This window comes from Trichoplusia ni, chromosome 10 (genome assembly GCF_003590095.1).
Source record: "Trichoplusia ni isolate ovarian cell line Hi5 chromosome 10, tn1, whole genome shotgun sequence".
Classification (NCBI taxonomy): domain Eukaryota; kingdom Metazoa; phylum Arthropoda; class Insecta; order Lepidoptera; family Noctuidae; genus Trichoplusia; species Trichoplusia ni.
This window is the reverse complement of record NC_039487.1, coordinates 2,496,347-2,509,646: the sequence shown is the minus strand read 5'-3', so window position 1 is coordinate 2,509,646 and position 13,300 is coordinate 2,496,347. Positions and strand designations below refer to the sequence as shown.

General features: G+C 38.6%; 2 protein-coding genes across 4 annotated transcripts; one reads left to right on the top strand and one right to left on the bottom strand.

Annotated features, from left to right (window-relative positions):
* Positions 1-78: 78 nt before the first annotated feature.
* Positions 79-2,344, bottom strand: LOC113498341 (3-ketodihydrosphingosine reductase). Its single transcript, XM_026878331.1, has 3 exons — positions 1,737-2,344; positions 1,209-1,450; positions 79-934 (listed from the first exon to the last, which is right to left on the bottom strand). The coding sequence occupies exons 1-3, from the start codon at positions 2,278-2,280 to the stop codon at positions 731-733; spliced, it is 990 nt and encodes a 329-aa protein (XP_026734132.1). The 5' UTR covers positions 2,281-2,344; the 3' UTR covers positions 79-730.
* A 1,462-nt stretch (positions 2,345-3,806) lies between these two features.
* Positions 3,807-11,702, top strand: LOC113498337 (death-associated inhibitor of apoptosis 2). Of its 3 annotated transcripts, none has more exons than XR_003400981.1 (12): positions 3,807-4,578; positions 5,430-5,572; positions 6,116-6,256; positions 6,759-6,833; positions 7,234-7,438; positions 7,988-8,155; positions 8,234-8,296; positions 8,447-8,549; positions 8,643-8,787; positions 8,862-9,120; positions 9,535-11,053; positions 11,484-11,702. XR_003400981.1 is itself a non-coding variant. In XM_026878324.1 (12 exons), the coding sequence occupies exons 1-11, from the start codon at positions 4,165-4,167 to the stop codon at positions 9,655-9,657; spliced, it is 1,839 nt and encodes a 612-aa protein (XP_026734125.1). In that variant the 5' UTR covers positions 3,807-4,164; the 3' UTR covers positions 9,658-9,681; positions 11,484-11,702. The 3 variants fall into 3 exon arrangements, 1 of the variants encoding a protein (XP_026734125.1); XM_026878324.1 differs by having other exon boundaries at positions 9,535-9,681; XR_003400982.1 differs by lacking the exon at positions 6,759-6,833 and having other exon boundaries at positions 3,809-4,578.
* The last annotated feature ends 1,598 nt before the right edge of the window (positions 11,703-13,300 follow it).

Sequence of the window (13,300 nt, the reverse complement as noted above, 5' to 3'; positions counted from 1 at the left end):
GAATTTATTTGACTATTATGTATATTTGTATGCCTTAATACATAATAAAATATGTACTTATCGACTGAAAAGAAAAAGTAAAATAAAAAAAAATATTTGGAATGAAATAGAGAATACAAATGTGTTTCCTTTTCGTATTTGCACTTGTTTTAATTACAATTAAACAATTACAAAGAAAAAGTCATCTAATTGTTGACTTAACCATTATCATACTAGGATATTAAACTTATTGTTTTATAATGTTTGTGTACCTTTGGTGATCAACATTATTATAAAAACCCTGCTTACGTAAATACTTTCTTATGAAATATACAAAAATAATGCTTTCCTTGTCTGTGATTAAAGTACTTCTTATGTTATTGCAATGCTATGACACCACCTTCTTAGTTTGAGATCAGCACTGTGTTATAATAATTTGAATAGACACAGGATGAAACTAAATAAATGCTTGTAAAAACCAGAGAAAGGCATTATATAAAAGTAAAATGACTTTTTCAAGTTTCTGTATGTACTATAAAATTATATCTATTACAAATACACAATATAATATGTGGTATGTACTTAAGCATTCAAGGCAGTAATATATTGATTTTTATAACCCTCAGATTCTGAATGTGACTGGTTGATTAAAAAACCTTGTGTTGATCAGTCTTGCAAGAACTGTGGGTTATAAATTTCTCTTATATAAAAGCTAAAATTCAGTAGCAAATTGCAACATTAAACTAACAGCCTATTTTGTTTTAACCTCATTCTTCTTTTTAAGACCATTCCTAACTATATTGTTAAATGAAAGTAAGATTCCAACCATGATGATTCTTAGAAAACCCATTGATATTACTTGTAGCACTACTTGGAAAGCATTTTCTATTGACCCACCAAACAGTGTGGTTAATAGAGTCCCGCTAACACTGTACACTGAATATGTCTTGCCAACCTGAAAAAAACAAATATTTTATGAATGTATGCAGATTTCATATAACTCAGATAATTACTCATCTATCATTATTTTAGAATAAATTTAAACTATTGTTTTCTAGAGAAAATGTTGCCAGATGTGCATATTATATTATGTGCATAATATTATTATGTACTGCTTACATAACCTGTTTACAGTCAAATCAGAACTTGTAAGAATTGTGTTTTATGTTATTCTGTTATGATAGGCATGAAGTAACAATATCAATAGCTAAGTGTGAATATAAGCTTACAAGTGCATCATGAATCATCTGCTTGCCAACATCATTAGCAGAATGCAATCCCGCTGAGCCAGAGATAAGTTTTGTCTCTTCAGGTTTAGTTAGATCCTCATTCTTTAAGCCAGGAGTATCAGTGTCAGGTGGGAAGGCCACTGTTAGCCTAACTTTAGTACCAACTAATTCCATTATCACTGACTCTGCCAGACCTCGAACTGCCCATTTGCCAGCACTGTAGGCACTGTAGCCATATATCCCTGAAAAGAAAATAATATTTATATGATATTACTAGCTGGTCCAGTTGACTTCATTCTGCCAAGCTTATTTGTGAATCTAAAGCAACGGAACACCACCCAAACCCAATCCAAAAAACAAACAGTTTGGTCCAAATTTCAGGAGTAGTTCATTGGAAAATCCACATTATTACTTTATTTTGTAAAAGTAAAGCTTGATATTGTAGGAGAGTATGCAGAGATAGGCTTTTGCCTTGCTATGTATAGATAGAGCAAGAATTAAAAAAAGAGTTAACTTAAGGCTACTCACCAATTAAGGCAGCTTCTGAACTAACAAAAACGATAAGTCCTTCATCTCTTTCCTTCATACCCGGCAACACATAACGTGTGGGATACGCGGTACCGAAATAATTCAGATCAACCATTTGTTTAATGTCTTCAATTTTCATTTTCTCAAATTGGCCGCATATACACATACCGGCGCAATTGACCAACATAAAAATAGGTCCTATCTTTTCTTCTATTGACGAAAAACATTTTTCAATTTCCTTGTAATCTGACGTAACGTCTAAGGCCGCGTATTCCACCTTTTGATTACTTTTATCAGCGCAATGAGAAGTTATTTCGGCTACTGCCTCAGTTAGTTTCACCACGTCCCGCCCTATAACAGTTACATTAGCACCAAGTTTAGCCGCTTCTACTGCAGCGGCTTTTCCTATACCACTTGATCCACCCGTTATTACGACATGTTTACCCTTTAAGTCTTTGTAATTAATCTTTTTATCTAAACAAAAGTGGATCACCAGTCCCAAAGCGACTAACACAATTAATAATAGAAATATGTATAAAAACATGGTATTAATATAGTTAGAATCAATTATTAAAGTAAATGCAACACTAATGATAGATTAACATTTAAAATGGAACAGTAGATAATTTTTAATAGCGATAAAATTTAATAATGTTTTCTGATTTTCTCGTAACCTATAACACCATAGATCTTATAAAAAAATAGGGACTGGAAGTGACTACCCCTAATATCGCAAAAAATGGCTACCCCTGTCAGATATTTATGATAGCGTTGATAATCGTTCGGTAAGTTATAGGTATGGTATCAAAGTTAAAATAAATATGATACAACTCCGCTAATGTGACTCACAGATCCTGCATACATAATGATGTGCGACATCATATAAAACATACGTATATTTTTTTACAGAAGTAATTACTTCATGTAGACTTTTTTTTCAAGTAATTACATACTTCAATGGACTATGTATTTTTCAATGTACACAAAATAAATATAAATTGAGGACGTTACTAGCTTTAATTATACATAAAACAGTTGTGTGGTTTTTATGTAAATAAAAACTACTTATGACTTTTTTTAGCTTATGCATTTTCATTAACTTGCTATTCTCTTAATCACCACTATATTAGACACGTATCGATAATATTTTAGGAATTACATCACATATTATGGAGTGTTAAACTAAGGCAACTTCTTTAAAATTAAGTAAACATACACTTACGTCGAGGAATATTTTCTTAACCACGAGCTTGAAAAACCTACAAAAAACATTTTATTTTGTCCTCGCTAGCCTACTGCTATTTGCGTGTATATTAAAAAATAACTCTTGCAAAAGAATTAAAATAATTAAAGGTCCATTGTAAATGCTTGTAGTCGTAGTTAAAAAAAATGTAAATATTAATATGAACTGCTACAAAACTTCGCGCATAATATATGAATAAACAATAGCATGTTATTTACCAGAAATATATGTATTATCTATGATATTATTGAAAGGAGCGGCCTCTTAACTTCTAACACATACATAATTTTACTTAGAAGGATACTTATTTTATTTTTTGTCTATGCAATAGCAAATAAATTATTTATTATCGTGACGCTTCTAGTTACTTTGAAACTTAAATCAAGTTGTAAAGATTGACACTACGAAACATGTATGTGGGGGTAGTTACGTTCATTGATGGTATGACTTTGCGTGTAGCTTGTAATAAAATAATGAGTTATTAGGTTACAACAAATTCAGTGCTTTCTTTATACCAACTAATGATCTCTTGCAACTTATTATTACTTAGTCTTCGTTTTACTGTATCCAGTATATAATGAACCGACTAAATTTTTACCAGGATATATTATTTTACCTTTTCTGAAGAAACTAAAGGCGATGTCACGATGTGGAGTTATAAAGTGAATTATTAAAAAAAAGAAACAGATCTCCAAACAAAGTACAATTTTTTTATGTTATTTAAATGAGATAAAGGCTGTGAAATGTAGCAGTTTAAAATCCCCTCCAGAGTTCACAGTGCGCACAACCAATTCACGTGAAATTTCCGCATTATTCGTGGAGGCGTATTTGTAATATTTATATAATTTTATCTCTCATAACAAATTTAAAAATAAGTTTTCTTCTGTGGACTTTAATTACCCCACGTCTCTATTTTGAACAGACATTTGATTTGACATTTGCAGCTATGTTGGCAGCACTGCAAATTGATTCATTTATTCTTATTGATTTGTCTGTGTTTATTTCGTCGTAATATTTTTAATTATTATCTAAATATCTAATTATTTAGTAATACGTGTGATACATTCTTGTGCATTTCTTTCACTAAACAAATAACACACAGTACGAGTAAGAATCAAGTTTTGAATACCTGTAGCTTATAGTTTATCATTTCAACCTGTGCAATTGTGTTCACCTTATTTTAAAATGAATTTTGAAGCTAATAGGCTTAATACATTTAACAATTGGCCTTCATCAGCACCCGTAGATCCTATAAGGATTGCAAAAGCAGGATTTTTTTCAACCGGCGAAGGGACAGAAGTGAAGTGCTTTTGTTGTGGTAATAAAATATCGCAGTGGAACTATGGGGACCAGGTGATGTGGAGACACAGGCAACTGAAGCCTGACTGCCCGTTCGTGTTGCAACCTGAGCTGTCAGGGAATGTGCCGTTAGTGCTAGGGCAAGAGCAAAGGGCTAGTGTTACTACCACTAACCAAGCCCAGAGTTCTGAGGACGTACAGAATGACCATACATACACAGCACATGACTATGGACTAACTGAAGAAGATGAAACATATCAGAATGATGCTTTGCGACTTCTCTCATTTGTTAATTGGGATGTAAGAATATAAGTCTAATACTATACAATATGTTGGAATATGAATAGGTTGATATCAATTGTGTAATGGTATTCCCATACACAAAATTATAATAATACAGTTGCTTTTTCTAAGTATTTACTAACTCATTCAATGTCTGGTTTTGCTCATATTATTGTTTATAACAGGTAAAAATTCATTAGTCATAGATTTATGATGTCATTAAACTAAGTAAATATATTTAAAATTATACTAAATTTTAGGTCAATTACTGCATACTGCTACACTGCTGATTGGTAGTTCATACTATAGAAGACTAACCATCCAAAACATGATTGTGATGCAATTGTTTTTTTAATTCTTTACCTTAGAGCAGGTTATAGAGGATGTAAACTTCTACTAAGATCAAAAACAATATTTTGAAGAAATTGAGAGAAAAAAAATCTTAAATATAAAAAAACCATCTCATACTACTTATTAGGAAACAAAAAAAATGCATACCATTTGTGTTGTTGCTACTGCTGTGTTTGAATATGTTAGTAAATCAATGTTAATAGCACATTAACTAGCACCACTCATAATATTATTTATGTAAAAAATTGGCATTTAACTTATATATGTACTCATTTGTTTTTTATGGTGTAAGTGGCGATGGTCATGTATCCATACAAGTCAACGTTACCCTATATAGATGGCCATAGACTGGGTAATGAAGGACTTAGTGCAAAGGTAAGTTAGGCCTTTGCCCTGTAATGGGATGGATAATGAAACACTTACAGACTAACTACTATTAACCTTGACATAAGTATGTAAAAATAGTTCATAGGTGTAAAGGTTACTATGTAATTTTAAACCAAGAGTTTTATCAACAGGATACTTTGGTCTCCCGAGAGGCACTGGTCTATGCGGGCTTCTACCACGCAGGGGAAGGAAGACTCCGCTGTGCCTGGTGTGGAGGCCAATTGGAATACTTCAATCATTTTAGATTGGAGCCACCCCTAGAAGTACATAGAATGTAATAATTTTCATTAGTCATCCGTTATTTAAGTGGAATTTCAATAAGGAAATACTTATAAAGTAACTAGCTGACCCAGCAAACGTTGATTTGCCGATTTTTTTTTTCGAGTTATGTATTTTTAGTGCCACATTATATAAAAAATAGAAACTAACAATTTCGTCCAAAAAATAAAATATTTTTTTTTAGTGTGGGCATCCCTTGCTGAATCCTCCTTGCTGCTCCCTATGAAATATAGATGATGTTCTATTCTCAGACCTACCCAATATGTATACAAAATTTCATAAGAATCGGTCGAACCGTTTCGGAGGAGTACGGTAACTAACATCGTGACACAAGAATTTTATATATTAAATGTTTGTTATATTAATTGGAGATTTGAGAATGGGCTTTATCTAAGCCTTAAGCTCGTCACAATAGAACACACAAACACAGTTAAATATTAATTTATATAACTGCAGTATGATTTTAGACAGCACAGTAACTTGAGATGTTTACGAACATCAGACAGATAAGATAACAACAATCTTTATTTGATTGCAGGTATTTCCCTCGTTGTCAGCGCCCTGATCAGGTCCAGGCAACTACAAACTTCTCTGAACCGTCTTCGCCGTCACAGACTCCGTCGCCGCCTAGTGAGGAGACTCGGGCCGAAACACCACCCTTGAATAATCAACCTCAATCGTATGTACTGCGAGAACTTTACACTTAGGCTCTAGACATATGGACCTCATTATAGATAAGCAATGTCGAGCGTTCTCAAAGAAGACACGTAAAAGTGATGAAATATCCTATTTGCAGAATAAATGATTTCATTTCATTTCAACTGCAAGCCAACGGCAAGTTGCAGTCGGCACGCAGTAGGCGGTCTCTGTCTAGAGCCTTAGTTTTATGTAACCCAAGAATCTGATTTACGTGAATACAAGGGCTAATCAAGCGTGTATTGCGGATTGTTCGTCGTATCAATGCAAACAAAAACGGTTACATTACCTACAAGTCACTACCTTGAACTAGTTTCTTCCGCAAATTAAGTTAACATTGAATTTAACTGTCGAAAAAAATTAGCACTCTATGATCATCGTGATAATGGGCTAAGGAAATAATTTACGACGAGATCTGTTGATTCTCATATTCTTCATAGAGTCATAGCAATAATTACTATAGAAGTTGTTTTCTCTTTTATAAGGATGGGCATTTTATGTCATAATGAATACGAGAGACTGATCAGACTGAGAGAGAGCAAAGGCTTTGCTGAGGAAAGGTCAGTTTAAATAATATAAACTGGTCGACAAATGTTAATGACTGATATTCAGACACATCAGTATTTTATGCACTACTAGATCAATGGACCTAACTATCGCCTTGGGATTCCCCTCACTTTTGTAATACTAACTTGATCTAATTCATCACGTCATCATATAATACACGGAAATGAGTGGATATTCAAATATTTAAAGTCTAGATTGGATGTTATGATTCAAACTTGACAACATCTAAATATTTTTCAGTTTTATCAACGCATCCATCCATGAATCGAAATAATTGTTTGTTCCTTATTATAAAGTACTCAAGTATCTTACGGTCATTCTTACTAGCCTTGTCACCTAATATTAGTTGCATATACAATTCTGGTATATTTAATAGTGTATTATTGTGTTCAGGTCCGGTGCAGCCCACAACGAGCGTGTGCTAAGCGAGGGCGGTACGTGGCGCAACCTGGGCGTGGTGGGCAGCGGCGCGCGCCACCCGCAGTACGCGTGCCTTAACGAGCGCCTCGGCAGCTTCGCGCGCTGGCCCGCCGACCGGCCGCAGGCGCCGCGGGCGCTGGCCGAGGCCGGCTTCTTCCATACCGGGACTGATGACCAGGTAAAACATACCGTTGCACTGATGGCTGAGTGGTTGTGGTCAACAAGCCAAAACAACTGAGCGCGACGTGACGCTGGATCGATCCGCGCGTATGGTCTGAGTGTATTTATGCAAGCAACGAATGGTTGTGATCTCGTTACACTAGGATTAAATTTTTTAAATGGTTTAAAGAAGAACATAATCATAAATATTATTTTTAAATTCACACAGGACTGGACCAAAACTAGACAGTCTAGGTCTATACTGTGGCAACTAGACAAATAATAAACACATACATAAAAGTATGCTTAGATAAATAACACAGGGATTTACCTGGATCCTTCAAGAGAGATGTATTTGTTAAGAACTAAGAACCACGTCAATTACGTCTTTATGTGAATACCATCAAAGTTGATTGGCTTTGTTCATACTGCGATAAAAGTAGAGGTATCTATCATCGGCGTTCACTGCTCATTACACACTAAGAATGAACATACTGTCCATAGAATACTATAATAAAATATCTTATATGTCAGCACTAACAAAGATAATGTAACTTTATTATTATAGGTCCGTTGCTTCTACTGCGATGGCGGTCTGGGCAAGTGGGAGGCGGGAGACACCCCGTGGTCAGAGCACGCGTTCTGGTTCCCTCACTGCGGATACGTCATACTCGTCAAGGGACAGGAGTTCATTGATGCCACGAGACGACGACATGCAGTCAAGCACACTGTGAGCGTACGTATCTGGGCTCTCGATTTCGTAGCAAGTTCTTTGCAATCTCTTTATGAATTCAATTTTTTATTGCCTTTGCAGATATCCGCAGAACGTTCAAGACAACGAAATGCAGCAGGCAACATTACTATTACAGAAAGTCAGGTAACTTCTAAAAAGTATGTAGGTAACTAGGTACTTAATTAAATCTTAACTTCTGACGTCACTGTTACTGCTTTAGCTTTCAAGATAATTCATTAATTTCTATCAACAAAAAGGAAATAATTGAGTTTTATATGTTATCTGTATTTTCAGGTAGAAGAATGTATGGAAAGCGCTATAGCGGCGGCTGCTTTGGGCGCTGGTTTGGACGCAGCTCGAGTGCGCAGGGCAATAGCAAAGAGGTTGCGAAATACTGGTACGTACGTTAAACAAAAGCAAAATAGCTAGTTTTGCTAAGGAATTGATGTTTCTAAGGGTCATCAACTAATAATATAAAATCTCTTTTCAGGTGTTCCATTTACGTCATCAGAAGCATTGATAGATGCAGTGTTAGATGAACAATTGAACGAAGAGCCTTGGGGCGTATCGCAACAAAGTCGCCTTGCACGGGATATACTCGCTGAAACATTCGGTGATTTTCCTAACCCAATGAGGTAACTATTAATTTCAGTGTCGTATTTCATGATTTTGTGAACAATACATGAATACTGATCCATGAACATTCTAGACGTAATGCGGCTAATCAAATGGACCGGCTAGCGGAGAGTGAATCAGAACCGGAAAGTGAAGACGATCACCCACCTCCCAGTAGTCCGCCGCCCAGACAAACTCAACCTGCAGCACCAACAAGCAAACCCCCCGAGAATACCAGTTCTACAGAAAACGTAGAAAGTACTCAAGAACCCGAAGGAAAGAAATTATCTTTAGAAGAAGAGAATAGACAGCTAAAAGAAGCTAGATTATGTAAAGTGTGCATGGATTCGGAGGTTAGTGTAACTTTATGTACTACATTTTCGTTGTGCGAAAATGTGCAGTGAGTAGGACCCTGCTATCGCGGACATTGCGCACGAGCCTGCATCACGCACGAATACTGCAGTCTCGGCTCTTCTTCTACTCGCAATGCAGTCACGCTGCGGTTATGGTGCGATTTTAATCGTATTGGAAAGCTCGGCAATGCCTTGAAATAGTGATGACAGCACGGGGCTAATATCGTTTACTTGAGCACAAATTGATAGTAAGGGGCTGTTTTCATATACCGCGATTTTGCATTACTCCTTTTTCCACTGTACGTTTGTACTGTGAAAGTTCCTTATTGTCGTTGCTTGTCGCTTGCGTTCAAGAACAGTACTTGTACAACGCATGCAGACAGCATAGGTTAAGTGTGTGCTGTTTGTGTGCAGGTGAGCGTGGTGTTCCTGCCGTGCGGGCACATGGTGTCGTGCGGCCGCTGCGGCGCGGCGCTGGGCGCGTGTCCGCTCTGCCGCGCGGCTGTACGCGCGCTCGTGCGGGCCTACCTCGCCTGACCCGCCACGCCCTGCCGCGCACAGGTACTGCAGCCTTGTGTAGTAGTGAGCCTAGTGTTCCTGCCGGGCGCGCGCTCGTGCGGGCCTACCTCGCCTGACCCGCCACGCCCTGCCGCGCACAGGTACTGCAGCCTTGTGTAGTAGTGAGCCTAGTGTTCCTGCAGGGCGCGCGCTCGTGCGGGCCTACCTCGCCTGACCCGCCACGCCCTGCCGCGCACAGGTACTGCAGCCTTGTGTAGTAGTGAGCCTAGTGTTCCTGCAGGGCGCGCGCTCGTGCGGGCCTACCTCGCCTGACCCGCCACGCCCTGCCGCGCACAGGTACTGCAGCCTTGTGTAGTAGTGAGCCTAGTGTTCCTGCAGGGCGCGCGCTCGTGCGGGCCTACCTCGCCTGACCCGCCACGCCCTGCCGCGCACAGGTACTGCAGCCTTGTGTAGTAGTGAGCCTAGTGTTCCTGCAGGGCGCGCGCTCGTGCGGGCCTACCTCGCCTGACCCGCCACGCCCTGCCGCGCACAGGTACTGCAGCCTTGTGTAGTAGTGAGCCTAGTGTTCCTGCAGGGCGCGCGCTCGTGCGGGCCTACCTCGCCTGACCCGCCACGCCCTGCCGCGCACAGGTACTGAAGCCTTGTGTAGTAGTGAGCCTAGTGTTCCTGCAGGGCGCGCGCTCGTGCGGGCCTACCTCGCCTGACCCGCCACGCCCTGCCGCGCACAGGTACTGCAGCCTTGTGTAGTAGTGAGCCTAGTGTTCCTGCAGGGCGCGCGCTCGTGCGGGCCTACCTCGCCTGACCCGCCACGCCCTGCCGCGCACAGGTACTGCAGCCTTGTGTAGTAGTGAGCCTAGTGTTCCTGCCGGGCGCGCGCTCGTGCGGGCCTACCTCGCCTGACCCGCCACGCCCTGCCGCGCACAGGTACTGCAGCCTTGTGTAGTAGTGAGCCTAGTGTTCCTGCAGGGCGCGCGCTCGTGCGGGCCTACCTCGCCTGACCCGCCACGCCCTGCCGCGCACAGGTACTGCAGCCTTGTGTAGTAGTGAGCCTAGTGTTCCTGCAGGGCGCGCGCTCGTGCGGGCCTACCTCGCCTGACCCGCCACGCCCTGCCGCGCACAGGTACTGCAGCCTTGTGTAGTAGTGAGCCTAGTGTTCCTGCAGGGCGCGCGCTCGTGCGGGCCTACCTCGCCTGACCCGCCACGCCCTGCCGCGCACAGGTACTGCAGCCTTGTGTAGTAGTGAGCCTAGTGTTCCTGCAGGGCGCGCGCTCGTGCGGGCCTACCTCGCCTGACCCGCCACGCCCTGCCGCGCACAGGTACTGCAGCCTTGTGTAGTAGTGAGCCTAGTGTTCCTGCCGGGCGCGCGCTCGTGCGGGCCTACCTCGCCTGACCCGCCACGCCCTGCCGCGCACAGGTACTGCAGCCTTGTGTAGTAGTGAGCCCAGTGTATCTTATTCCTACTATTACCCTACCAAACAAAAATGCACAAAATCATTTAGATAATATATGCGAGCTCACAAAGCATAAGTGTGATCACGCCCAACGCTTAACGATTCTTGAGTACTTCCCCGTACTTATTGCCTTCTTCAGTTCCACAAGCATATGCACACGTGTTATTGTGTTTAATGACGTCACACCCGACGAATACACACACACATAAAAACGAATTTATATTTGTTCTTACACTTTAAATAAGCCGCTGATATTTTTGCAAAAAACATGAATTGAAAATTCGAAACTTACCTTCGAATATATGTAGCTGTGGTTCCTTGACGACTCGACAAAATTCTCGTCTGTTTTTCTTTTGTACTTCTTCCATCTTAAAATAGTCTTTTATTTTGCAGATGGACATGGGAACACTCTCGTCCTGCGATTATGATGACTCCTATAAAATCAAAAGATGGTTGTTTAGATCGTAATAGTAATAGATTCGCATGTTCTATATAAACTGTTACTTAATTTATTGGGCTTACATTAGATGTATGCGTTAATAAGTAAAACAAATTAACAAAAAAACATATAAATCCAAAAAATCTCTAAAAATACTTGTATAAACTGTAAAAAAAAAACAGTTTCGTAGACACTAAATACTTTTGAAAAATATGTGTTCTAAAAATGGAAATATCGATAAAATCTCATTAAATAAAATAATTAAAATTTAAAGATACATATTCTTTTTTTGTCGTGACATTGTTTTCGGCCTCTATCTGATATAACAAAGCTATTTGCCTTTATTTATGTTATTGATTTAACCTCTATTGAATATTGATAATCTGTGAGATTAATTATATTACACATAGACGTAGTATCGTGCAATTTAATACCAAATTCATAATGGACATATTCTTAGATAACATTATTCATAACTTGATAACTGATAACCAAATAGTATATCGTGAAAATGCCTAACAATTATTTTGTTTTTGTCAATACTGACACAGAAGTTTAAGCAACAAATATTTATTTCCGTTTGCTTCGCCTTGCATTTGTATTAAAGTGCTGTTTTATATTTAAGTATAATTAGGGATTATGTACATTATTTTGTACTCAAAATTTATAAAAACTTAGTTTGATTTGGAATGAAAATGTTGAGTAAATAGGAAAAGAAAAATGTATGCGATATTCAATGAATTTATATTTCAATTAAATAAAAATATGTTATACAATAACGCTGTTTGCAAAGCTAATTAAATATCACACAACGTAGTTCAACTATACATCTCATCAATAAAATAAAATGTAACAAAAAAATCTGGCTTCAAGTATAAGTAGCAATCGTAATATAATCCATAATGAAATTGTAGAATGTGCAACCTAAAGCAATAAACAATTACTAATTTAAATAGAATAAATAGTTTTAAATGTACAGCTATTTTCCAAACTTCATTTCAATAATTCCTCTCTACGAACTTGTAATTATTATTAATCTTTTGAACAGCCTCTGGTTTCTGATAAACTGATTAAGACTGTAAAATTTTCAATTTTCAAATTGGTTAAAATTCTCACTTACAGAGCTCGGCCAATAACAGCTGTGATGAATATATTGGATAGATAAGTTGATCAGCTCATTAGAAACCGAGGATTAGGCTGAGTTTAGACCAGGGATGCGTAGCAAGGTGTGTTTACAAGATACGACATTATAAATATTTTTTTCCTTGTCTTAGCCGACAGGTGTTTCTGGATTCTATTGGTTCTAAAATATCATCCCTCATTACTCATCTCTTGACGAAACACAGCCTTATGGCCTGCACATTCTGGCAGACGAGCCAACCTAGAATTTCAAATTATTCAATTAAATTCAATACCTATTCAATGGAATCAAGATATTTTATATTCTTTAGTGGTCGACTGCGGAGATAAATGTTCTGCAATGGTCAGAAGCCAATCACCAAGTATTAAAAAATATACCTTAATTAGATTGGATAACGTTTCAATTTAATGGTTAATTTAAAATCATTTACCTTTCCATCCGCCAAAGTGCGCATACCATAAATGTTCAATACTCTATAACATGCTTATCTTCCATGAAGCCACTCTGAGCCCTTAACCACAACGAGAGAATTAGTTTAGTTGGCCTAGACCGAGTTATATCTCGCAAGGGCACTTAGGATTAAGCCTGCCCCAGTTCCAATGTGATTGTAATAGGTACTCTTAACTTTAA